At 48.9% G+C, this 27,996-nt stretch overlaps 1 protein-coding gene across 1 annotated transcript; it reads left to right on the forward strand.

The window, feature by feature from the left end:
* The first annotated feature begins 1,251 nt into the window (after positions 1–1,251).
* On the forward strand, positions 1,252–27,977 carry LOC308338979 (XK-related protein 6). Its single transcript, XM_080797355.1, has 2 exons — positions 1,252–1,362; positions 25,757–27,977. The coding sequence occupies exons 1-2, from the start codon at positions 1,266–1,268 to the stop codon at positions 26,716–26,718; spliced, it is 1,059 nt and encodes a 352-aa protein (XP_080653481.1). The 5' UTR covers positions 1,252–1,265; the 3' UTR covers positions 26,719–27,977.
* The last annotated feature ends 19 nt before the right edge of the window (positions 27,978–27,996 follow it).

Consider the following 27,996-nt stretch of genomic DNA (forward strand, 5'->3'; position numbering starts at 1 on the left):
GTCACACATGTGGTTCTGTCCTGTTGGCTGTGGCCCTTGGGATGTGATTCATGTTCCTGATCCTAACTAGATCCTGAATGTCGCTTTCTTCCTGGCCCTACTAACCTTTCTGGCCTGGGCTCAGCCTCAGAGGCGGCTGGCTGTCTTAGACGGTACCTTTCACCCTCCCCTTCACTGTGGCTTAGAGACGGCTTCTGAAAAATTCAGGTGTAAGTGAGCCATGGGCACCCATGAGGCATGTCCACCATGGCTGTTATCTCTCTGATCTCGCCTCCGAGCCCGTGATGCTGACTCTCTTCCTCATGTTGAAGAACGGTAGCAGGGACACAGAGTTGGAGCAATTCATCCAAGTTCCTACAATTGGCAAATAACAGAGCCAGCATTTGAATCCTGAGCCCATGCCCTCCACCTAATCCCACTTTCTTTGCTGCTTGTTCCTCTCTGACGGAGCAGGGTCAGTACACCAGGATGACTGTGTCCTACGCCACCCTCGGACAGAGGCTCTGTTGCTGGTTCCATGTCTCCCCAGTGGAAAGCTTGAACTAGCTGTCCAGCAGCCATGGGCCAGCTCCTTGTCTTTCCACCATCCAGCTGTGGAGCCCATGCTGGGATGCTTCAGCGGCTCCCTGTCTGTCCTACACGGGAGGGACACCTGCCTGTCACCCAGGACCTGGGCTCCTCGTGGCCAACCAACCTGCGATACTTAGTAGATTCACAAATGCTCCTTCCCTTTCCTCCTCCCCCAGAGAGGGGCAGGGCTACTTGGCAGAGGGGAAATCCTGATGGAACGTTCCCACTGGGGTCCTGAATGTGAGAGTGATCACATGTCCTCAGAGCTTACTTGTGATGAATCCCTGGCAGGCCCTGGGAGATCATCTGGTCCCACTCTTTCACTGTTCATTTTTTTAGATCAGTAAACCGAGGCCAGGAAGGAGAGGACTTGTCTAAGACACCCCTTCCCTGGTTTGCCCATCCCCTCCACCCCCAACTCCTCCACCCCGAAGACTTAGTACCCTGCCTGGGGGCTGGTCCAAGCATCTGGAAGACGTCAGAGTGAAGGAGGGGACATGGGCACAGGCAGTCTTTGTTTTGGGGGATGATGTGACCCTCCTACATTCCCTGCCCCTACCCATGCCCTCTGTGCTCTGTCTTATTCTCTCGGCAGGTATATCCGCACCATGTACCTGGGAATTCAGAGCCAGCGGCAGAAGGAACACCAGCGACGCTTCTACTGGGCTATGATGTACGAATATGCAGACGTCAACATGTTGCGCCTCCTCGAGACCTTCCTGGAGAGCGCGCCCCAACTGGTGCTACAGCTCTGCATAATGATCCAGAAGAACAGCGCTGAGACGCTGCCCTGTGAGTGTCCCCCACACCCCCAACCAGGAGGCTGGGGAAATGACCTTATTGTGGGCTGAGACAGGGCCCCACCCTCCAGCTGGGGTCCACCTGGTGCCTGCCTCCTGCACACTCAGTACCTGCACACCACGTGGGCATTGCCTGTCCCGATCCCTGAGTCCCTATCATGTGATGCTCACCCAGCCCACACTGAGAGCATGTGAGTGGTACAGGGATTCTCCACACCCGTGTGCAAGCCCACTGCACCTGCTCATGACCACTATGTTCCTACAAACAGAGCAGAGCCAGGGGCTCAGATGTCCATGGGAGCAGAAGGATGGAGTGCCCTGGGTCTCCCAATCTGGGGTAATGGCCCCTTTTCTTTGGTGCTGGGCTGAGCTGAGGTGTTTGCACATCCATGGGAGTGGGGAGATGGCCTAGGGATGGCATGTGACAGAAGACTAAATCACGTTAGGCAATGCATGTTAGGCGATCCAATGTTTTGGACATTTTTAAGCTCTGGTGCTCTTGCTTCAAACCCAAGTTTATGGAGCAGCTCCATTTTAAAACATGCTCAAATAGTTTTGTTCTAGTTAGGTAGGAGTGGCAGGACCAGAGCCAGGTGCACCACCCCCCCACTGGGCCCACCCCCTTCATGCCCCCTGTGGCCCCAGATGGTCTCCAAGGAGCCCCAGAATCCCCCAGAGCCCAGTCAGACAGCACTGACCTCTACAGCAGTGGAATCCTCTAGGCACCACCTGAGAAGCTCTTTTGAGTTTAGATTATGTGGGACAAGGCAGAGTCTCACACCATCGATGGTCAGACAGACTACGAGCGCCGTGGCTGTGTCTCAGAGCATATTTCAGGGGAACTGGAGCTCAGCAGGGGGGAAGGTCTAGGAGAGGAGGGGCTGAAGGTTGCATCATGCGGGGGACACTTGGAACATTTAATCTGAGGAAGACTTGGGATGCATGAAACCCAACATTTGAAGGGACGTCAGGAGGAAGATGGTCATCCCAAAAAGATGGAGGGAGCTACAGGGAGAGTGTTATTGATTCAACATGTGACAGACATTTCAAATAGCAGGAGCCATCCACGATGGAAAGAATGTCTCAAGAGGTAGTGAGTTTGCTGTCACTATGAATATTCAAGCAGAGAGCTGCTGAGGAGACTCAGTGCAGAGGTTCCTGACTCCAGAGGACATGAGCTTGTATGACCTGGGGTAGGAAGACAGCTGCTGTCCATACCCCACCTCTCCCTGGCCCCACCTCCTGGCCCTATGGGTCCTCAGCTCTGGACCCCACAGCTCCTCTAGGTGCGCCAATGGACCCTTAGTGCCACCATGTTCCTGAACATCTGCAGAGCACTCTCCAGTGGGTGCCCTCTGCTGCCTTTACCCCACGTGGTCTGCCGAGGGTAGCCAAGCTCTGGCCTTCACGGAACAGCTTTGCCTCCTTACCTTTTCCAGATTGGCTGGCCCTTTGCAATCTGCATGCCCCTAGTCACTTATGCAAAAATGGAGTTTAATTCAAAGGCCAGCCAAAGGTTCAGGCCAGTGAACTCGATCCTGACATTCAGAGCTCAGGAACCTAGTCCTGAATCCAACTGTGCTGCCAACAGAGTCCCCCATGCTCTGGGAACTTGCCTCCCAGCTGAAGCCTCCTGCCCATCCCAGTCCAGGACAGTCCCAGCTGGAAATGTCCCCAAGGGAAAGAGGCCTCAGGCCAGCTCCCTCTGTCCCTCAGAACACTGGCAGCAGTCCTCCCTAGGTCTCACAGAAACAAGAAGTCGGGGGGAAGTGGGGAACTCTGAGGAGCAGCACCCACTCTTGGAGGAGGTCTCACCCAGCCAGTGGCTCCTGGCTGGAGCCAGGGCCCCACCCAAGTCTGCAGCACCAGGGACCTGTCCCGCAGAAGGGCTGGAAAGAGCTAAATAGCTAGCTTGCTCCACTGGGGTATCTGGACACTAAGCAAGTAGCCACACTGAGGGCGGCAGGGCTGACAGTCCATCTGGTCTGTCCCTTCTTTTTTGGGTAGACTCCCATTCACATGCACACACATACTGCCACTGACATCAGGAAGACTAGGGAATGTAGGGACCCTGTCTTCAGAGTCCAGAGCCAGGCCATCTGCTTGGGCAGTGAACTGGTGTGACTGCCCACGCTGAGGCCCTGGGAGTCCCTGTTTCTCCAGACCTTGGAGGAAAGTGTGCAGCATTCAGAGAACACCGTTTGTTTCAGGACCAAGAGAATCGCTCGGTGATAGATTCTGGAGCAGAGCCAGTGTCACAAGGGCTGACACACACGTCCTTGCTCTGCAAGCCTTGAGGGAGCCCTCATGGACCCCTGGTGGTGGCTGAGGTGTCCAGGGATGGGCACAGTGACTGTGCCTTCTGCTGAAGCCTCCACACCTGCTGCCCTCTGATCCCCAGGCTGCAGCTCCCCAGCCCAGGGAAACATGCTCTAGGGAGCAGATTGCAGGGGGGGGACGTGCTGTGGCTGGGGAGGGCTCCTCTCTCTCCCATCTGAGTTTTCCATTTCCAGCTCTGTTGCAGTCTGAGACCCCCATCTAAACCGTCCTTTGCTGTGTCAGTATCAAACTTCCCCCCAACCCCTCTGTATCACCAGGACAGCCAAGTTATCCTTCTTGGACTCTTGACCACACCGTGGCACCCCCAAATGGATGGGGAAGGTGGCGGGGGATGCCAGGGAAGAGCTCCCAATAGGTCATGTGTCCCAGACAAAGATCCTGGTCATCACTTACGCCCTGCTGTGATTTTGGACATTGCCCTTCCCCTTTGCAAGACCTCCTCTTCCATTTGATATCATGGGAAAGATGGCAATGATACCTAAGAGTTAGGGGAGATGCAGGAATGTAATGCACGTGGACCACTTTGTAAATTGTCAAGCTCCAAGGGCACCTAAGGGTGTGAGTTTGTCATTTCCAGAGGCTGGCGGTGAGTGGCGTGCGTCAGATCCTAGGGAGAGTCGCCCCTGCCATCCCCTTTGGCTCCATGGGTCGTCTGTGTCACAGCCTCCTTGCTCAGCCTGTCCTTTCTGTGATCGTTTCTCAGATTATAAACAGAGAGAAGCAGAATGGGAAATCTCTGGAAACTCAAGGGACAGCAGATGTTGTTCTCCAAGAGCCCTCTTGATGTGGGAGCCTGGGATGGGGGGTGGGGCAAGTCCCTGAAGCCCAAGGCCAGGGACTGGGCTCGAAGCCAGGCTGCGAGGGGTGACCTGGGGGAAAAGCTGGAATGGCAAGGGTCATGCTGCTGTGGGGCTTCCTCCCTGGGGAAGCTCCCCTGGCTCTATCCCCCCCACACCCCTCTTTTAGAGCCAGTGGATCCCTCAGAGGTCAGGTAAGCGTTTCCCCACATTCGTTTGGCAAGTGGAATAGGTGTCTCTCAAGATAGGCTCCCATGGTTAAGTGTATTTGGGAACTGCTGGGCTAAACAAAGGTCAGTGGCAATCTTTGTGTTAGACTGTGATTTCTCAAGACAACGATGGGGTCTGCAGCAGTAGCTGGGTTGATGGGAAAGAAGGAAACTCACCAGCACTGAGCACAGACTGCATTGGGTGTGGCATTGCCCTCTTACTTAACTGCTCATCACTGGACCATTTTGTTTAGAAATAGATGCCTTCCTTCTCTTTTCCCATAAAAGGCTGTATGAAATGTAGACATAATAAAGAAAATCAGTTTAGGGGCACCTGAGTGGCTCAGTCTGTTAAGCGTCTGCCTTGGGCTAGGGTCACGATCCCAGGGTCCTGGGATCAAGCCCCACATCGAGCTCCCTGCTCAGCAGCAAGCCTGCTTCTCCCTCTCCCACTTCCCCTGCTTGTGTTCCCTCTCTCACTGTGTCTCTGTCAAATAAATAATAAAATCTTTTTTAAAAGAAATAATAAAAATAAAGAAAATCAGTTTAAATATTAGAAATTGGAGAAGGGGAAAGAAAGTCTGCAAATTTAGAAGGGACATGGTAACCTGGAGTCTTCCAGCCATGGGAATGCTTGCCGCAAGGCAGTGTAGAAAGATAGAGGTGACGCCCATCCTATTTGACAGCTCTGACCTTTTGGAAGTTACTGAGCCATTCTGTTCCTCAGTTTTCCTTTCTCTGAAATAGGGATAATATCAGTACCTACCATTATGAACCTTTGATGGCATGACCAATGACCAATGTCATGGGCCACATCTGGCTATTTTGTTGGTGGTGGTGGAGATTTTAATTGTAGATACACATTCTGAATTGGACTACAAGCTGGGCTGGTGGGATCCATGGCTAACTGGCCTTGCTTTGGTGGGCTTTGATAACACCTGTCCATTTACACTGTTAATTCTAGTAGGTGGGTAGGAGATCACTGCCATGATCACTTTAGTAGGCGAGTTTTCCCTTGATCTTGCCCCGTGCCAACCTCTTCCAACCTTTCCCATCCCCACATTGTGGTCCTCACGTTGGCTGGCTTAACAGTGCGGTATGCAGCCTGCAAGACAGATTGTATCCAATTTCCCCAAAAGACCACACGCAAGTGAAAAATACAATAATAATCAACAACCATACAAATATTATTCCAGAGTCATGTGAGCACCTCAGCAGGGTCTTCTTTAATCTGATGTCTTGAAAGTTTGAGCAAAGGTAAAAATAAAGATATGAAGGGAGCCTGTTATGCTAGCATGCCATTTATGCTGGTGGTGAGGCTGGTTGTGTCTGCTGAAAGCTTGGCCATATTATAGGCAGTGAGGGGGTTTGGAGAGCAGTTGGCATGGCAGAAAAAGTGAGACCGAGTGTCACTCCCACCTCTACCACTTACTGACTTTACAGCATAAGACAAGTTCATTTCCTAACTGGCTTCTGGATCTGTAAAGTGTGAATAGTAAGTACTTTTGGGGGTTGTTGTGAAGGTCTAATGAGCTACACATACACTCATACGGCAGCTTGTTTGGCATGTGCTGGGTACTTGATGCCATCTGCCATTCAACAAAAATGCATTCATTTGGGTGCCATACCATGTGTGGAGGGGCAACAGGGAACACAACAGATGTAGTCCCTGCCCTCATAGGTCTCCCGTTTCTCTGAGTAGAAAGGACAAAATCAATGAGACCGATGGCATAGGTTAAGTGCTTTGAAGCAAACGAATCTGGTGCTGAGACCTCAGATAATGTGCAGGGGGCGGAGAGAGCCTCCCTTGGGCAAGAGTGTCAGAGAAAGACTCTCCAAAGAGTTGACATTTAGGCTGAGTATAAATGAAGGAAAGGAACCAACTATGGGAAGGGCAGGAACAGCTTCCCAGGCAGTGGGAACAGCATATGCAAATGTCCTGAGGCAGGAAAACCCTGGCTTGTTCCAGAACGTGAAAGGACCCAGCATAGCTAAGGTTGTTGGTGGTGGTGGATGTGGGGGGAGGAAAGTGATATCAGGGGGATGATGGAGAAGTCAGGGGTCTGATCAGGCAGGGGCAATGGGGTCCTGCAAGGAGCTTGATTTGATGCCAAGCGCAGTGGGAAGTTACATAGGAAAGCTCTAGGATCAGACCTGCATTTAAAGATGACCCCCCCCCTTCCTGCTGTTCAGGGAAGAGAGCAGATGCTGAGCCAAGAGATCCAGGGATAAATTATGGGGGAGAGAGCATTTGGGAAATGATGCTAAGTGCACAAATTTGGGGGCCATTCTGGAAAGTGAACCAATAGGACTTGGTAGAGCTGGTGTCCACAGTGTTAGAAGGGTGAGGTGATGGTTTCTAACTGGGTGTGTTGAGATAGAAGAGACTCTGTGGGGGAACAGGTTTGGGGCATTGGATCAAGAATTAGCAGCTCTATCACTTTTCCTTACCTCTGCATTTTTCTGACACTTCCACATGAACATAGGCAGGGGCCGGGGTGGGGGCGGGACACTTACACCCTCATAGCCTCCAGGTCTGCCTTTTTTATTTAAGCCCACATTGAGGAGTTATCCGATACGTAGGGCTCTGATGACCACTTTCTTTTGGTATCACACCACTCCCACTTGTCAGGCACCTGCTGTGGCCCAGGGGGTGTGTTGGGAACGTGCTTGCAAAGACATCTGCCCTTCAGGAGTTTATGTCTGATGCAGCAATTTTTAAATTCCATGATAGCTGTATGTACAGAGAAGGGATCTGTAACTGCTTCTGGGGGCCTGACAGAAGAGGTAGTATTTGATCTGGGTCTTGATGGAGGAATAGGAGCTTGCCTGAAAGAAGTTTGGGTGGCTCTTGTAGACAGGGGAACTATAAGTGCCAAGAGATTGGGAGGCCTGGGAGAGCAAGGAGCAGGCAGGGAGTGAGTGGTCATGGGTGCCGAGAACATGGGGTGTATTGTGGCAAGTGTGCAGGGCAGCAGCAATGATGAGGGTGATGCTATCAATGCTGGTTAGGACTTTTGGGGAGCTCAATTATGGGCCAGAGACTAGTTCAAGAGCTTTATATGGATTCACCCATTAAGGTCCCATGGCAGCCCTATGAGTAGATACTTTTTATTATTCCCATTTCATCCCACAGATGATGAAACTGAGGTCCAGAGACTTTAAGTAACAGCATGAGGCAGCCACTAGGCTTGTAACTGATACAGCAGGATCTTTGTCTGCATAGTTGGGCTCCAGTGGCTGTGTCCTAAGCAGGGATGGTTGTGTCTGAGTCTTGAAGAGACAGACTTAGGTGGGTTCTGCAGGAAGTGGTTACTGATGCAGGGAGGGAGCAGAAGCTGATATGCACTGTGGACACATCAGCTCCAGTGTGTATGTTTGTGTGTGTGTATTTTAGATGCAATTATACTGACAAGGTCAGAAGATGATGCTTCCGCTTCTTGTCCCTGAAATCTCTGTCCAGGGATTGGCTTTTTGAAAATATTCTTAGATTTCCAGAGCATTTTGTGCAAGCCACCTCTGCTAAGCATACAAAGAGAAGCCTTGCTGTCTTACTATGGAGCTAAGCTTGGCTGACCAAGGGGTGAGGATATGGGACCCTCCTGCTCCCCTAAACACCTATTAGTGATAAAGACATATAGCCTTTTAACTGGCCTTTCCTTGGGGTTAGTTTCTATTCCGACCCTGGAGACCAAGAGAGTTTGGCCAGACATAAGTGGGTTGCTTACCCAGTTAGTGAGAGATTTGGTACTTACCCATTTGGCACCTGCTCAAGGTGCAAGTGCCTTCTGTCTTCTTAGGTCACTCTAGGAACTCTCAGAGAAAATCCCAGGCATCCCCAGATACCCTCTGAGCCAGATGTGTTCCCCTCGATCCTCTAACTCAGATAGAGGACAAGACTGGAAGCCCCCGGATGGGACCAGAAACTTCAGATGACCACAAGGGCTGAGGCTGGAACTTGAAGGTGGAGCCACCTCCGAGCACAGAACCACTCCTGCTCAGGGAGCACCCACAGAAGACATGATTCTCCCGAGGACAAGGGGTTCTCTCAGAGAGGATCAGAAGCAGATCTGACTTGTTCTCACAGGTGACACTCCACCATGCAAAACTTTATAGGTGCCCCAGTACCCTGTGAGTGGCAGTCAGGCAGATGCTGGCAGAGGTCCACATAAAGGCACCTCTGGTGTCGAAACACTTGAATCTCACGACTTCAGTGTCCAAAGGGATTTAAAGCAATGGGACCTTTGAACTGAAGAGGTTGACCAGGCTGTCTAACCCACCCTCCTTGTTTAACATGTGGGAAGCTGAAGCGCAGAGGGGTAAGTTGCCCAAGGTCACACAGCAAGGAAGGCTCTCAGAAGAAGCTCCTCTTCCTGCTGCACCAGGCCTGCAGCTGAGATGGTAGCATGGCATCTGCAGCCTGGAGTTCAAATACCAAGCTTCACCCGGGTAGTTCTTCCTGCCCCCCGACCTAGCCATCAGTAACCGCCATATCCAGCACCAAAGTTATATAAAACCCAGCATCTTTACTAAGATGAGGAAGCATGAGAAGTATTAAACCCTGCCTTCAGACACTGAGTTCTAAGATCTAATGAGGGCCTTTGCTTTCTGTGTCTTTGGTGTCAACCTCCCTAATAGTCTTCTTTCTTAACTTCACTTGCTGGGTCCTCTTGCATCAAAGCCTCTCCAGCGCCTTGCACTTTAGCTTCACATTGTCCTTCTTTTTCTAGCCAGAGTCCTGATAGCATCCAAGCGATTCACAAAGGCACGTTTCTCTGCTCCTTTTGAGCTAAACTCTCTGTGCCTTTGTCTTCAGCTGTCAGCCCCCAAAGCCCTTCCTCCCTTCCCTAGTGAGGACAAAATTCATCCTGGAGGAAACTTCTCAGACATCGATCTCCTTGGTCAGCTTGCCCTTCCATGTGAGGTCAAGAGAGGTCAAGAGACTTGCCCTTCCAGTCTGGGCTCTCAGGAAAAAGGAAGGCCCTGGGGGCGGGTCCGTAGCTGTTGGATGACTTCAACAGCCCACCCCTGCCTCCTCCTCTCACAGTGGAAGACTTCCATGTCCCTCTTCTTGGGAGATTCCTTTTTTCTTATGTAAAAAATGCATTCTGGTCTCTTTCCAGCCCTGCTCCTATGGACATTAGCTGTCACTCCCAGTGTCTGGGACACAAAAATTAATTCCTTGATCATTTAGGATTCTGGTTGAAAGGTGAAGATGCCACGTGGAAAGGGATGGTAAACTGGTCAGGTGACCCAAAGGTGACAGATCTGAGCACTAGAGCTATGAATTTCCTACTCAGTTTTCTCATTACCAAGAAGTAAAACTTGCCATTAAAACAGCCAATCTGGGGGCATCTGGGTGGTGCAGCCGGCTGAGCATCTGACTCCTGGTTTTGGCTCTTTGAGTCATGATCTCATGGTCATAGGATGGAGGCTCTCATCAGGCTCTGCGCTCAGTATGGAGTCAGCTTCAGATTCTTTCTCCATCTCCCTCTGTCCCTCCTTGCTTGAATTCATGCTCTTTCTCTCTCTTGCAAGTAAATAAAGTCTTAAAAAAAACACACACACACAATTGATTCATTGCATTTGTTGCAGGTAACGAATCACTCATCCAGAGTCACAGGGAGCCTCCATGCCCCCAGCCCTTACCAGTGGACAGAGCCCTTCTCACTAGCTCACTCCCTTGCTGAGCTGGAGTCGCCCATCTCCAAGAGCTGCTCCAGGGTTTCAGACCAAGTCAGTACAGAGGTCTTCCAGCCTTTGATGTCAATTTCCAGGCTGCATATCACTTGTCTGTGGCTTAGCTGGGAGCAGGTAAAGAAAGGAAAAGATGTGCAATCCCCTGTTCCCTCCTTTCTCCTGGCCATCTGTATCTTCCTCACCTACAATTGAAAGATAGAGAGGTGCACGGGCATGACTGCCTTCTCCGGCTGGAACACAGACTTGGCCTCTCCCATTTCCCCCATGGTGGTGGGAGTAGCCAGTGCTTTCCCCCTCTCCAGCTCTGTTTCCTGTGTTCTCCAGCTCTGAGGCATCACCCTCCTTCTCTCCTATGTGACAGCTACTTTTATCTGCACACAGTGTTCCCTGACCAGCCAACTCCAAGGTACGGTCCTACGTCAGCTACCCATGGCTCCTTGTTCAATAGCACTTTAAAACTGTGTACTTTTAAACAGAATTTGCAAGAATTTTCAGCAGAGACCTCCACTCTTCCTCTGCACATTCCAGCTTATCTGCACATGGCTCCGAGGCCCTGGCTGAGATGGCCCCTAACAACTGGCAAGAGGAAAGAGAGGCAGGATTCTTTTCTCTATTTTTAATCATAGTAGGAATACTACATGTGAAATCCAGCCTCTTAAACTCAAATTTTCAAGTGCAAAAGAAAATACGGTATGTGCACACAAAGGAGAGTTCTTAAAGCAACAGGACAAATATGAGAAAGGCAAGCTAAATCGATTTCATTATAGTTACCACCAATGCAACAGCAATGGGCCAAACTGGAAATGTTTGTGCGTCCAACGCCCAAACACAGAGGGCCGTCCAGACAAGGCTTCCTGAGCTTGCACAGGTTGTCCAGGACCATCCTGCAGGGAAATGCACATTCAGAAGCCTGAGCAGTAACTGTAATGGGGCCCCTTGTTCACCGATTTGGTAACTATTTATTAAGCACCTACAATGCGCCAAGCAGGGTTCTAGGAGCTGGGGGCAGATACAGTCATAGACAAAACAGAGAGAAGAAAGTCCTGCCCTCACGGAGCTTACAGTTCTTGCAGGGAGAGGCAAACAAGGAACAAAACAATTATCTTATTTCCTGTGTTAGCAGACAAGAGGCTCTCAGGAGAGCGATGAAAGTGGGAAGAGAGACGGGAGGGGAGCAGAGCTGTGGGCAGTTTTCAGTAAGGCGACTGGGAAAGGTTTCCTGGACAAGGTGACCTCTGAGCAAAGATGTGAGGATGGGAGGGAGCCAGCCCTGCAGATTTTGGAAGCAAGTGTGCCAGGAAGAGAGGGCAGCCAAGAGCAAGGCCTTGAGCTGAGAGAATGCTTCTGGTGTCTGAGGAGTGGCAGGGAGGCTGAGATGGGTCTCTCGGCTGCTTCCGTAGCTTAGCCTGGCCTAGCACTTATTTATTTAAATAGCTTTATTGAGATACAATTTACATACCATTCAATCCATCCGCTTGAAATGTGCAACTCACTGGCTTTATTTTTTTCAAATATTATTTAGTTATTTATTTATTTGAGAGGCAGAGAGAGAGTGCACATACATGAACAGGGGGAGGGAGAAGCAGACTCTCCGCTGAGCAGGGAACCTGATGCAGGGCTCCATCCCAGGACTCTGGAATCATGACCTGAGCCAAAGGCAGATGCTTAACCACCTGAGCCACCCAGGCACCCCAAGTCACTGGCTTTCGTATATTTGCAGAGTTGTTACCATCACTACAACTCACCTGAGAACATTTTCATTGTCCCACAAAGACACTTCGCCCCTCTTAAAGCTGCTCCCCTGTAAGGTCTTCCTCCAGCTTCTCTGCAGAGGGCAAAGGCTGGCAGAAGGAGCACTGGGTGGGGAGTCCACTGTGCTAGAATGCCCTGCTGGATTCCGGTCAGATCCCTGCAACCTCGTCTTCTCTGGGCCTGGCTACTATGAATGAGGATAGGAAGAACCCCTGAAGACCCTTTCAGCCCTGATAGCTTATGACTCTAAGGAAGAGAAGGGGGGGGGAAATCTCAGTGAAATTGGGGCAGTAGCGATCTTTAATTAGCCTTGACATTCACATTAGAGATGATCGCGGGAACTTTGGAGCTCCAGGAAAGACCGCAGTGAAATGATCTTCAAAAGATCTTTTCTATTCCTTAAGATTCCCGAGGAAAGAAAGCTCCACGAACAATGCCTTCCTGGGTCTCACATGTCTTACCACTGGGGAGGGGAACAGAAGGGCAGAGACCCCGGGGAAGGAAACCCTGGGAGGTGACCCCCCTCGGCTGTTCCACATCCTGCGTGGTTATGGATGAATCGCCCTCTCTGAGGGCCTCAACTTGTTCATCTGTAAAATTTACCCCCAGGACCCCATTCGATTCTGGACCCAGCTGGAGGTGTGAGGCTGGTCAGGACATCAAGAGGAGTTCTAGGGTGTGGCATTCACTCTAGGGCCAACCTGAGGTAAGGATGGGTCCAAAGCTGACCAGAGGAGAGCTGAGGCCTCAATGAATTCTAGACCTTCTTGGGTGTTCAGGCTCCACATGCCCCAGGCTGCCCGCCAGACCCTAGAGCTAAGAAGGCTGCCGGCTGGAAAATCTGTCCCCCTGTGACAAACCTGGGGGCCCCCACGTTCCTTTCATCTTTCAGCCTTCACCAGTGACAGCCCAGAGCTTTGAGTCCTTTTCTGCTTGTCTGCATGTTCATGTCCTGGGACCGTCCCCTGGAAGAAAAGTTGCTGTGTCCTGTTTGGCCCTGTAGAAAGCTCCCAGTGTGGAATTCCCATGCCTGGCTTCACACACCTGCTCTGCAGCCTCTCCTACAAGGCCTTCACCTCTTTGAGCCTCGGGGTTCCCATTTGTAGAGCACAGCTAATAACTCCTGCCTCAGAGGGGTTTTGTCAGGAGTAAGTGAAATGCATTTGTTCTCCACACATGGGAGGCCCTCCGACAATGGAGGCTGGTATTTCCACTGCCAGCCAAGAAAGGCACACACTGCTGCCATCCTCAGCAAGGCTCTGATTGGACACCATTTTCCCTGGAAGGCTTTTCTTGACTAGGGCCATTGACCACTGAGAAGGTGAGCTCAGGGGCCAGGACCACTCCAGGGTCAGCCCCACATGGGCACACAGCCACTCACCTGCTCAGCGGTCCTGCTTTTCTGCTCACCTGAGCGGCTGTGGGACTAAACAGTATCTGAGACCCACCTCTGCTCCTTGCCCTTCCTGAGCTTCTGTCACAGCTCCGTCTGGAAGCATGGCTAGCACAGTTGAGCGGAGAGCAGTGGCCATGAGGCCAGAATGCCCACAGTCCAGTTCTAGTTGATCAAGGTCGGTCGTCTTCAGGACCTTGGTCGCCCCAGGTAAGGGAACCCAAGACCATTTTGGCTGGCAGAATTTCTAGGGCTTTGACAACCATATCATATCTCACTCCATGGGAGACAGGATCCACTCTGACTCCTAGCCTTTTAAAAAGATTTTATCAGTTTGGGGTGCCAGGGTGGCATAGTTGGTTGAACTTCCAATTCTTGGTTTTGGTTCAGGCCGTGGTCTCAGGGTCGTGAGATTGAGCCCCACATCGGGCTCCATGCTTGAGTAGTGTAGTGTCTGCTTGAGTTTCTCTCTCCCTCACCTTCTCCCCTCCCACTCATGCTCTCTCTCTCTCTCTCTTTCTCTCAAATAAACAAGTCTTCAAAGAGAAGATTTTATCAGCTTCTAAATGACTATAACTTTCCAAGTCCCCTCCTACACAAAGCCCGCAAGCCCTGAATCATCACATTTCTGAAGGGGCAGGAGACAGGACGAGGAGGCTGCAGTGAACTTTGCTTTTGCCTCGAGAGGTATGGTCTCATCCTATACTATTCCAAACAGGCCAGGAACAGCATCTTGACACCCCATGGCAAAACTCAAAAACTTGAAGCCTAGATTTTACCAACCCAAAACAGAGGGAAAACAATGCCGGGAAGCTGAGCAGAGCAGTCTCTCAAAGCCATTCCCCCTCTAGGTTGAGGCTTTCTGCTCCCTCTGACTTGACTGCTAATCCATTTCAATATCAGTAATATTAAAACTTAAGATGAACTAGTGCACATGAGGCATTTTAGAATTTCTAGAGTACTTTGACCTCTGTCGTGAGGCTCAGGATTGTTGACATGACCATCATGAAGGCACACATTTGGCACCACAAAATACTCAATGGGTATTCAGTATGTATCTATACACTACATATATTCATTCTCTCTCTATAGATGTATGGGAATACACACACTATACAGAGATATATGAATATATTGTATAGTATGTATATATATCAAAGATGTGCCTATATGTTTTATACTCACAATTCATTAAATATTCCAAATCCACATCTTTAGCCAAGGTTCACAAACAGTAAAATAAGGCCAGATCTGTTTGTACCAAGGCCTCTGTCCTTTCCAGGGCATCTCAACCTGGGTTAAAATACACTCACTCTGGGAGTATCAGGGTTTTGAGCCTGGTTGGCCATTTGCTCCTCAAGGAGAAGGGATTTACTGGAGCTTTCCAGTGAGAGCAGATGGCCTTCTTCACTGTGTGCTCCAGGCCAGCCAGGATCCAGGCGTCTGTGAGTCCTGCACCACACCAGCTGAGTGGTTGACATTTGTTCTAGAATCTCTAAAGTTTGTCTTTCTCCAGCTGGCTGTGAAGATAGTATTTTGATAGCTCTGACAGCATCTTAGAAAGAGGAGACAAGTGAACAGAGGGTTGGCTTTAGTTTTCCTCTGTTGGGTCCTTTAAATATCAGTGCTTGACCTTGAAGCTCCTTAAGGGGACCGCTGCTACCTTCCTGTGTTATCCACCATGACCCCAGAGCAGCCGTGAGCCCCTGATGTGTGCTGCTCAGAAGAGACGCATCCTGCAGATATCAGACCCCAGAGATGCTATTCCCACAGCCTCTCCTGATGTCACACTGTGTCTGCACCCCACGGGCCTCTTCAAGGATAGTCACTCCTCAGGAAGAACTCTTTAGAAAGCTTCAATCTCCAGCTATTAGACACACCCACGTTCTCGGTTTGGTTTTTGACTTACTGAAAATATTGAGGAAGTAGGAATACCCAATCACAGGGCTTCTTAACCTCATCATTAAAAGATCTGGGGCTGTGGAGGGGGTGCTGTCCTGTGCATTACAGAAAGTTTAGCAACACCCCTGACCCCTACCCACTAAACACCAGTAGCACTCACACCTGGTGTGATGACATTACCTAATGTCCCCAGTGAGGGTGGGGGCAAAATCATCCCTGTTGAGGACTTTTGCTCTGCTCTTATGGATGATGTTGCATGTTGTGGGCTGAATCTGGCCCCCTCTTGGTGGGTTGGTTTGCATGGGAAAGGCACCCATTTCTTGCTCTTCCTTGGAGGGTCAGCAAGGTGCCAGAGTCAAAGCAGGAGAATAAAAGGACATGCTTGATGCAGTAACCTTGGGCACATCCTCTTACCTCCTTGAGCCTTGGTTTTCTCGTGTGTAAAATGGGTCGCCAATAGACATTTCAAGGGATTATTGTCAGGACTAAATGAAGTAACACAAGTAAAGTATGTGGTATAATGCCTGATACATGGGGAACCATAAATGTTAGTTCGTCTTCATTTGTCTCTTCTACCCTCGAGGATTTCTTCCTGAGGGACAAAGGCATACATGTTGGCTCCCAGGGAATTGCCCTGTCCCACATTAAGGGCTAGAGGTGGGCGGTTGTGATGACTGATGGGGTCATTGGCCCCTTTCCCTATGGGCTCACTTGGGAATCAGATAGCTTTTTTTATGAGAAAAATACCCATGCAATTTTTTTTTACCTGCACAATTTTGTGCGTAGTTTCAGAAGGACCAGACCAAATGGCTGCCCTTGGAACATATCTACCTCCAAAAAAAAAAAAAAAAAGGAATGAAGTAAAAGTAAAAGTCTACCAAGGTGGTAGGGGAAAGGCTAAGGTAGAAAACAAAGCATGGAAAGTGGGAGGAGACATGGGGCGGGGAGAGGCGGAGGCAGGAGGATCAGTTTTTTAGTGTGGCGGTGAGGGATGCCAGCTGGGAAGCTGGTCTCTGAGTCAAGGGCTCAGTGAAGCACTTGGATATCTGGGGGAAGGGTGTTTGAGGCAGAGGAAGAGCAAGTGCTTATGCCCTGAGTTGGGAGGTAGCCTGGAGCACATCTGGGGCTGAGGGAGTGCCAGGAGCTGGAGGGAGGTGACAATGACTAGCACCCCAGACCCCTGGCAAGGAGCTGGGTCCTACAGCCTGACACGATGCATAAAAGCCTGACACGATGAAAAGAACTTAGATCTGCACCCACTGGGGAAGGGAGTTACTGAAGGGCATGAGCAGGGAACTGACCGATTACACTTGTTGCTCCCAGGCTGTATTATGGGGGGTCCTGAAGGCCCTTGAAAGGACCCACCATGGTGTTAACCCTGTATAAGATGACACATCAGTCAGGAGAGGCTGGCCATGCCGCAATGTGGAATACTCAATCAATTCTGGTGCCTTAAAACCAGAAATGATTCACTTTCTGCTGGTGGCATGTCTGTCACAGGTCACTGGTGAAGCAGCTTGTTCTCGGAGCATGGGAGAACATGGCCTTCTGCCTGGAAGTGACACACGTATTTGTGCTCAGTGTCCCTGGTCAGAGCCAGTCACAGACCGAACTTGAGTTCAACAAAGCAGGAAGGCATATCTTCCCATGGGAAAGGCACAGAAAATCAGTGACCCAGCCCACCATGCCTGGGAGGCCACACAGCAGGGCATACTGTAGCTTAGTCAATTTGGCTGGATTGTGAATAGACTTTTGGGACAAGAGCAGATGCAGGGAAATGAGCTAGGAGGCCACTCCAGCAGCCCAGGCAAGGGAGATGGATGAGAGATACACTTCCACGCATACTGGGTGTTCAGGGCCTTCCAGGGGTGGGTCCTCAGTTTGGCAGGACCACAAATTTGACCTTGTCAGTGCTCACAGAGAGGATCAGAGGGCTGCCACACAGTAACCAAACTGATAAGGAATTGATATATAAATCTGAATGCTAATTCATCAATCTGTGGTTTTGGGTGAGGAGACACACTTCCCCTAGTGTTTACAAAAGGACTCTGAGTTTGGAAGCTAGGCAGGCCTGCATTCAAACCCTTCTTCTGTGATTTCTTAACTACTTGATAATGGAAAAGATCGTTAGCCTGTGAGCCTTAGTCTCTCCATCTTCAAATAAGCCGTTACTTCAGATAAATTTGCGGGGAAGAATAACTGAGTTACTTTGTGTCACGTGCTCAGCCTAGGGTCTGGGCCATGGTAGCTGTTCAGTAGAGAAGAGAGATCATTATTATTGAATTTTTATTAGCGATTAGCAGATAATGATCAGCCTGGATACAGAGCCAATAAAGAGATATTTGCAAAAACCGTGGGAAGATGACATTCTACAACACAGACTACCTATGTAGTGGCCAAATTCTGTTCCCCTTGATCCATCTCCCTGATGTTAAAGAGCTTTTTCTTCAGGGTATGGTATGGTTTCTCAGATGTCAGCTTTCCTGAGACCCTCCAGTCTTCCCGCCCTCTGTTTACACCAGGCCACTTCAATTGCCCTTGGGTTTTTCCACATTGACTCAGCCACACACATTTGTCTGCCCCAAGGGTGCCATCCACAGATGGTGGATGCCATCTTCTGTTTGGACCCTCACTAAGGGTCAGTTTGGAAATATCAAGGGTGTCTTGAGGTTACCCCCATGTGGAAACCTCCTGTGGGGATCACACCCTCTCCAAACACAGAAATGTGACCAAAATGAGGATGTCAAATCTTGCAAAAGCCTGAGGCTCAAAGAAGACTGTCAGACCATCAGTGATTTACTGTGAGCATATTGTTTTGAAAGTTTAAAAAGGGGATTGGTTTCTTTGTTGCTTTCACATAAAACTTACTAAGTATTATTCTGACTGATAGCCAATAGTGTGTTGTTTTGCCTAGAAGTATGGTGTTGGAATATGGAGGACAGCCTTATGGCTAATTTGCAATGAGGCCCACTAAGTTTTTCAAGAAGGACAGTAGATCCTGACAAGTGGTGTGCCGGTAAATGCTAACAACCAGATTGTAGCAGAATTGGGGGCCCCCTGATTTGTTAAAGTAGAAATTTGTAAATATTCCCACCACACCTATTTCAAGCCCCCAACTTGACATTGGATAGCCCACAAAATTCTTGTAGATTTCACAGTTGGATCTCACAAGTCAGGATAAGCTGGCTCAGGCACATCGATCACGGATGAGGAGTGAGATAATCCCAGGTTCCATTGTTAGCTCTCTTGCTTACTACCCGTGTAACTTTGGCCAAATTACTCAACATCTTTGGGCCTGGCTCATAGGTGGCATCTGTGATGCTAGTTTCCTTCTCCCCATTGCCTGAATAGGAAAGTAACTTTGTACCAGGTGCTCCCTTGTTGTGTCTCCTGGGTGGAGGTGAGGACAGGAGACAGGCAGGAATCTTTTGAGAACTGTGCACACAGCTGCTATGTCTTTTTCCTGGGAGCATTTCCAAGAAAAGACTGAGATTTTTAAAAAAATGTTGGAAGGTAGGGGAAGTCGGATGGGGGAAAGTGAAGAACCACCAAGATACCAGGAGCTCAGTGTGGGGAAAATACACAAGGATGATTTGAAGAATAGATGGTTGAGTTCCCCTAATATTAGCTTTAGGGAAGAGGTGAGAGTTAAAAGAGGGAGATGTTGACTTTGACATGCATGTGGACAAATAGCCAATTGAGCATGTTTCTTGGCTTGGGGAATCTCTACAGGTACCATACCACACAAATTAGGTGAGTATGTAATGTCAGAACGTGGCTACGGCCACATTGAAGTCTTTCAACTTCAGGCTCAGTTTCCTTACCTGAAAAATGGGGATAATAGCCCAGCAAAGAAAGGATGGCATAAGTAGGGCAGTAGCTAATGGTCAAGTGTGAGGAAGAACAAAGTGGATCCGAATGCCAAATGTCACACAGTGTCAGGAGAGACAGGCCGTCTACACAGTACATGAAGGAATTGGTTGAGGACTTCAAAAAGAGCTCTCCGTGGGGGTTGGGTTCAGGAGTAAAGGGGAGGGAGTTAAGGGAACAAGGAGATTACCCTTGAGGAGTTTGGAGGGGAAGAGAAAGGGAGATGGGATCTCACTAGCGGAATCTGCGGGGGTCCAAGGACGATCTAGTCTTTGTAAGACTGGAAGAACTTGACTGTGGTTATATGCTGATGTGAGGGAGCCACTGGTGAGGGAGCTGGAAGTCTGTGCAGCTGACTCTTCCTACCCTGCTCCACCTTGTGCTCAGTGCCCCATTGAATCCCTCGTCCAAGTGTTTTTCCAACATGTGATTTAGTGGTGGTACTAAGACCTTGTGATAGAAAGGTGGGGGACAGCAACTGGTAACAGAGCTGGGCGTGCACTTACCACTCTGCAGAACAAGGTCCGGCTGTTAACTTCATTTCATGGCCATCTCTAGATACCCTTGGGGGTTCTCAGGGTACTCCTCAAACCCACATGCTACGTTCTCCCCTGAGATACCGTAGTGTCTGGTTTCTCCTTCAGCTTCCCTTTCTGCTGGCGTGTTGGAGCTCCCACTTGCTGGCTCCTTGGTGCAGCCCAGCCGTGGTCATGGCCTTGCTTTGGGCTTGTCATATCTCAGCTTCCCTACCTCACCCTGGTGGCTGTACCCTGATCCCTCCCACTGCATTGCATCTTTCCTTTGGATTCTTCCACTTCGTCTCCCCCTTGCCCTCCAATTTTAGAGTCCTGTCCTTCCCCAGACACCATGTTACTATGCTTCTCAAGCAATGGGATATCCACACTCACATTTTTTTGTTTTGTTCCCCAACTGGCAACAGTTCAGCTGAGAGTGATCCTTGGATATTGCACTGGCACCACCAAATTTCCTGATGGCTACCGCTCCTCGGTAAGGGGTGTCCAACTGCAGATTGTGGCCCCTCATGCTCTGTTACATTAGTCATAGATATGGCCATTCCATTTCTGGAAATCTTAAACCCTGGGTCCAGTGATCAGAACCTGAGGGCCCCTCTCCCGAGCTTTTCTCAAGGGGAGTGACCCCTGAGGAGGCTCCAGTTTAGCATCTTCCCAGTAGGTGAGGCTGGGCTCAGTGGGCCAGCTGCAAGCCCCGTCTCCTGGTCTGCACCAGGAAAAGTGAGCAAGCCGTGAAGGTCACTGCCCAGAACTTGTCACAGCTGAACGTGAACTGTTTAACAATTTCCAGTCTGATCTTTGGAATCTAGAAAGTGATTGAACCATAGTGGGAGCAAATCGTAAATGCTCCCAGGCCTGTCTGAGAATCGCACAAGGGGCCACAAGTCCTCTTCCGAAGCCAGCTCCCCTGGGCTTGGGTCTTGGCCAGGATAATGCATTGACTTTTGGGTTGATCTCACGCATGACAGAAATCTTCCGAGTGAGCCACAGCAGTGAGGGAAAACCTTGCCTTCTTCCCTCTAGAATGGAATACACTGCAGGCCTTTGAAGATTAATCACTTGACAGAGGCAAACCAATCTCAGTTAATTCTACTGGAGTCACCTCTTTCTTTGTGGCTTGAATGCTACTCTCCTGAGGAAGGTGGACTAGAATGCAAATTTGGTTTGTAGCTCCAAAATCAAGGGCCTCTCTCAGATACCCAGTCCCCTAGCAAAAGATTCAAATCCTCCATATCTAAAATGCCTCAACTTTCTTTCCTCTCCCCTCACCCAGCCTCTTCTAAGGCCATGTCTGGGGGGCCCGTTAGTATAGTGGTTGCTTTCAGGGCCCCTGGAGTCAGACTCTGAATTTGAATCCTGACTCTACTTCCTGACGGACATATGATTTCTGAAAAATATCTGAAGTTTCTTCTTCTAAAAAATGGGAATTAGAGCACTGTACTAGTTTGCTAGGGCTGCTGTGATGAAGTAGCACAGACTGGGTGACTGAAAAAACAGACCTTTATTTCCTTGCCATTATGGAGGCTGGAAGTCTAGGATCAAGGCGGAGGCGACTTCTCCGGAGGCCTCTCTCGTTGGCTTGCAGATGACTGCCTCCTCCCTGTGTCCTCACGTGGTCTTTCCTCTGTGTGAGTGCATCCCTGATATCTCTGTGTATCCAAATCCCCTTTTCTTATAAGAGCAAAGTCAGATTGGATTAGGGCCCTCTCTAATTATGTCATTTAACTTAATCACCCTTTTAAAGACCCTGTCTCCAAATACAGTCCCATTCTGAGGCCCTAGGGACTATAGCTTCAACATATGAACTTTTTAGTGGGAAGAATGACACTGTTCAGCCCGTAGTAAGTACCTACATCACAAGGTTCTTCAAAATAAGATAATGCAGGTACATGCTCAGTGAATCATGCGGTGTTCTCTGGGACAGTCAGCTACTCTTTAGGGAACACATTCGTCTGGGGCACCCCCTCCCCTGCCCCAGTTGAGCCCCCAGTTAGATGGCTGCCCTGAAGCACCTTCTGCTGACAGTCCTTAGAGGACAAGATGCACTTATAGTCCTGTGGTGGGGGAGGCCACAGGTTTTGTCCAGGGAAATGATGCAAAGCTGGCAAATCATGGGACATTTGATCCATTGACCAAGCATAACAAGTGTGCCAACGTCATAGATGGGATCCAGACAAGTTTCCTGGAGGCGAGTTGAAAACAAATGTATCATCTAATGCCTGGTACCACTGGTTCTTGAGCCCCCAGAGGGCAAGTGTTACCCTCTGTTGAACATCCAGTGAGAAACCCAACTCCGAAATGGGATCTAAAGTGGGCCTGGTATTTTGGTCTCCACTGTAGGATGTACTCAGCCCTTCAGCAGCTCTAACTCTGGACCCCCTAAAATGTGTCTACAACTTTGCATAGAACAGGGAGTTCTTTGGTGAATGTGGTGAATTAGAATTAGCCCCCTCCAGACATTCCTCCCTCTCCATAGGATCATCTCTGTTGATGCTTCTGGCAGAGTGAGTGGAGCAGGTTCAACATGGCATGATGTCCCCACTCATGTTCCTTCCTGTCCCTGCTCACCCTGCTCTGGCTCTGAGAAGAGGCTCCAGACAAATGCACTTTTTCCAGTCCTGGACAGGGCCTCTGCCCTGGTCACCTTGTACACAGGGCACATGTCAAAACTTTCCCCTTTCCCTTTCTGCTCTAACTTGGAGCATTTGCACAATGCCAAGCATGTGGCCTGGCATTCAAGGCCCTCAGGGACCAACAGCCTGGTGTTACAGCAAACATATACAATTAGAGAAGGCTGATGGCCTTCACCACAAATGACCTCAGGAAAGGGGCTACCTGGTGGGTCTCTGGAGAGCTGAGCTGATCAAGTGACAGGGTGCAGAAAGAGTGGAGAGTCTGAACCAGCATGATCCAGATGGCAGAGAGCTGTACCGTGGGCCTAATTGATAGCTGTACTGTCAGTGGTCCCCAGGGTAATCTTGAGCAAGGAACCCAAGCCCTTGTACTTCTGCAACCTGTTGAATGAGTGGGTTGAAGGGGGTGGTCCATGAAGCTTCCTATGGATTGACTGTTTGGTGATATACAATATATCAAGTTGGGAACAGACAGGCAGAGAGGTGAGAGTGGGGCTGGGCATCAGCTGGCCAGCAGGACCATAGCCAAGCACTCAGATCTGTCTTCCATGTGACTCTGTCCCAAGCCCTCCTTGTAATTCACATTAATGTCTTCTGATGCTTAGGGGACATTCATGCCGAACTCTAGAGAGCAGTTCTGGAAGCATTAACCAAGAACCAAGGCAGTGTACAGGTCTTCTCCGAGGGAAACAGTTTCTGTAACACTTCATGAAGGGTGAGGCAGGAGCAGAACATCGGCCCTCAAAAACCACAGCAACAGATCTGGACATGCCATAGGTAACCCAGAAGATGGAATAATGATGAAAAATTGTACCTGGCTTGGCTATGTGTGATTGCTGGAGATGAATTCCTACTTATTTATATTTGATATGGAGAGGGTGAATATCACAACACACAGAATATCATGGCCAGCACAGTGAAGGCTGAGGGGCTGTCCTGCTTCTGTCTGCCAAGTCTGTTCAAAAGCACACTCAGAATAAGCCTGAATTAGACCATGCTCTGGCAAAAGCTAAGCTGCTTTTTCTTACTTCATGAGCTTGGCACTCTTGTTTTTCTTAGAACCAGGGAAGTAATACATTTTGATTTATTAGATGGAACAAAAAAATCACGCCTTCTTCCCATTCAGCTTCTGTAGAACTCCCGTCTGATTATTAAAGGTCAGCGACACCACCAAGATTATTAACATCAAAGAAATGAGTTCACCAGGAGAGGGCTGATGTCACAAAGACATTTAAGAGGAGCTTTCCTATGGTAAAGGAAAGGATCAGCAAAAAGCCTGGCACAGACTACCAAGAGGATGGCACATTCCCTGCCCTCTGGAAACCCACAGCCTAAATCACATGACTCCCAAGAAGACCTGTTCCCCTCCCTTTCCACCCCACCACCAGCCAACACAAACTCAGGAGGCTCTGAAAGGTTAGCATGACCATTGTGACATGGTCACAGAGCATGCACAGCCTCAGCAGATGCTGGTGGAAATGCCCTGTGTGTACAAGGGGCAGGGAAGGATACATCAAGTACCATGTTCAGGATTTTCCAGAAAGGTGAGAGGAAATGTATTAGATGTTCTCAAGATTGGCTTCTATGGAGGAATTGGGATGGTTTCTTCCCTGTTTATTGTCAACTGTGGTTACTATTATTTACAAAAGCCATACGTACTCATTTTAACAGTTAACAGTCTGGACGTTTTTCTATGTTCACACCGACGTAATGGTTTTTATTATTGCTCTCTATCATTTTGCAAGCTGTAAACCTGAGTGTCTGTGAGATGTTGGGAGCATGTGAGTGAGGTGGGTGAGGAAAGTGAATGCAGGGAGACTGTAAAATGACAGGGGACTTTGACTCTCTCCTGGGGCTTGGAAGGGAGAGGGAGGATGAGCAGGTTCCCAAGGAAAGACATATCCAAGGCTACAGGGCTGGAGCAGTTGAATGAGTCTCTTGATGGGCAAGCACCTGGACCTTTGAGCTGAGAGAGGTTGATGATCTAACTTTGACTTCAGCCTGGAAGAACGTTGTAGGGAATTGAGCTGTAGTGCAAGGGAGGGAACCCAGTAAGGAGATGGGTACCAAAGGAACAGTATTCAGGACTCCAGCTGAATTTAGTTGTGTTTAGTTCTGAAATCTGGAGAGAAAGGCAAAACAAAAGAGCCTTTGGATGGATGGCGAAAATACGTGGGGGTATCGAGGGGTGATGGGGAATCTTGCTTTAGAGGGGGTCATATGGTAACACTTGCCTAATAATTGGTTTCTTGTAGGTGGATTTGGAGAAACTCTGGTAACTATTTATTGTGTTGAATTTGATTGAGTTACAGAAATTCAATAGGCAACATAGGCAGCATTATAAATAAAATTGCTCTATAGCAATTGAAGTATGATTTGGGATCAGACACATTCACTTGCCTGCTGAGGAGAAATGCAGGGAATGATGAGCAGAGGAGGGTGAGCAGAAAAGGCATTCTCGAAGCATGAACAACAGTGCTGTTGAGTCAGGACAGAGATGAGACAAGGACGGACTTCCCAAGTCAAGGCCTCAGAGAACTTTGAGCAGAATGGTGGGTTGGAGAAAGCAACAAAAATTGGACAAGAATGAGGGAGACAAGAATGAGTGAGAAAGGCAACCACCGAAACAGACAGAATACCCCAGGACCCTTGGTCAGGGTGGCCATAGTCAGGGGATGGAGAAGCTAAATGCAAAAGCCTCAGTTCAGAGCCATGGGTGAGCCAATGAAAAAGTAATAGAGACTCCAGTGCTTTCCCAGAGGCGGATAGTGGTAGAACTTGGGGCAGTGAGCAAACTATCGGGTTTCACCACTGGTTATCCCTTCTGTGGGCTCCTCTGAGAGCACAGGCTGCTGGTGACAGGGCCACCAACCCTGGCCACACACACGTGTGTAACAAGGATCCCCACAAGCTCGTGATTCCTTAAAACTGAACACATGCCTGCCGACCCACAGCAACTGCAGTGAATCATCATGGTGGCCCCAGTTCTCGGCTTCCTTGGTGAGGCACATCAGCCTCTGCCTTAGTCTTGAGTGGTAGGTCCCCAGGAGTTCCGGACTGGGTTGTGAAATGTAAAATGTCAGTTGTCAGCTTAGGGAACAGCTATGACGTTGAAATCCCATTCCTGATTGTGTGTTTCTTTCTCCCTCCTCCTTTAGACCGCTGTGTGTGTGGGCGTCTCCTTGGCTGGCAGCCCCACCGTGCCCAGAGCTTGATGTCCAAGGTTTTGACTGTGTGGGTTTGTGTCTTTCCGGCAGGTGTCTCCTCTGCGACTTCCCTGATGTCCCTGGCTTGGGTGCTAGCCTCCTATCACAAGCTGCTGCGGGACTCCAGGGACGACAAGAAGAGTATGAGCTACAGAGGGGCCCTCATCCACCTCTTCTGGCGCCTCTTCACCATCTCATCCAGAGTTATCTCTTTTGCCCTCTTTGCTTCCATATTCCAGCTCTACTTCGGGATCTTCGTGGTGGTTCACTGGTGCGCCATGGCCTTCTGGATCATCCATGGCGGAACAGACTTCTGCATGTCCAAGTGGGAGGAGATCCTCTTCAACATGGTGGTAGGGATTGTGTACATTTTCTGCTGGTTTAACGTCAAGGAAGGGCGGACTCGATATCGAATGTTTGCATATTACATGATAGTCTTGACCGAGAATGCTGCCTTGACGTTCCTTTGGTATTTTTACAGAGACCCGGAGACCACTGACTCCTATGCGGTGCCAGCACTGTGTTGTGTCTTTATTAGCTTTGTGGCTGGGATCGCATTGATGCTCTTATATTATGGTGTGCTGCATCCCATGGGGCCGCGAGCTAAGATTTTTGCCAGCTCCTGTTGTGCCGAGCTGCTCTGGGGCATCCCTTTGCCCCCCGATGTTGAGCCCATGGCACCTCAGACCCCTGGGTACCGGGGGACCCAGGTCACGCCTACCAGAGCCGTAACGGAACAACAGGAGGATCTCACGGCTGACACTTGCTTGCCCGTTTTCCAAGTGAGACCCATGGGGCCTACCCCGCCGGGGCGTCCTTTCTACCCAGAAGGGCCCCTCATTAAGATTGACATGCCAAGAAAGAGATATCCAGCTTGGGATGCTCATTTTGTAGACAGGAGGTTGAGAAGGACTATTAACATTCTGCAGTATGTCACTCCCACCGCAGTAGGCATTCGGTATCGAGACGGACCGCTCCTCTATGAGTTGCTACAGTATGAGTCTTCACTCTAAGAGCATCTTGACCCAAGTTGAGAAGGGGACCTTAAGTTTGGTTTGCGGTAAACACCGCTCACAAGAAATATAACCCTCCCTTCCCCCAAAACACAAAACCACCACCACCACCATCACAACCACCAATGCTACAAAAAAAAAAAAAAAAAAAGAAAAGAATAAGTCACAACCCCTTCAGATAAGCTTTCTTTCCAGTCGCTGTATGTATACAAAGATATTCTCTATGTTTTGTAAGTAAAAACAAAAAGAAAACTTTTCTTTTGTTTTTTACACATAAGAAACAGTATTGAAAAAAAATCCCACACTATGGTTCATAGGGTGGAGAAGGAGGAGTTGTCTCCACTCCAAAAGAAAAAAAAAGTTTTATACCTTACACCAAGTGTAGATCATTTATGGGATTGGTGCTGATTGAAAGATCAAAACAAAACAAAACAAAACAAAAAACACAAACAAACAAACAAAACCTTCAACTGCCTTATGCCCTTAGGTGCTGAGTTTCATTAAGTACTGTCATGTTTCCTCATGCAAAACTCTCTGGTGACTTTTGCACCAGGAGAGGGAAAATTCAACAATCAAATGAAACAAATCTAGAAACAAAATGAAAACCAACCATCAAAAAAACCCGCAAAGCAATCATTCTTCCTATCCGATTATTTGTATCGAACAAAACAAATTTACCAAAAGCAAAGGCATAGAAAACCCTCCTCCTCTTTGGTTTCTCTCCCTGTCCCCTGTCCTTGCCCCTAACTTATCAGCGCCTTCTAGGAGCCAAAAGGCTGGCTGTTTGAAACTCAGATGGCTGGAAAAGGTACTTGAAGGCTGACTACGTGCCATTTTAGCATTCACCTGCTAAGAATCACATTTGTTTCCTGGGATAAAGCAAAACAGGACAAAACAAAAATCTACCCCAATAATTCTGTAAGAATAGGAAATTCTAATGCAAAGTAAAGGAGATTTCCATTTATGTAATCAAAGAACATCAGTAATAATAAAACTCAGCATAGTAGCAAAAAGAATAAGACATCAATTTAAAGGCACAATACTTAAATCAGTGACCGGCAAAAATGATTCGTTCTGTCATTTTAAGGCCGTGAAAGGTATACAATTATCACATATGATATTGTGTAAGGCCTCTTTTGTTTCCATTTGGTGGGAAGCCTTAAATTGATCTGGAAAGAATTCTTCATTTTTTCATTTGTGCTTTTTAAAAATATTAACAAAAGAGGAAAATTAGAATATAAAAAAAAGTCAAATTGTAATAACTGACCCATTTCAAAG

This window comes from Martes martes, assembly GCF_963455335.1.
Source record: "Martes martes genome assembly, chromosome: 2".
Taxonomy (NCBI): domain Eukaryota; kingdom Metazoa; phylum Chordata; class Mammalia; order Carnivora; family Mustelidae; genus Martes; species Martes martes.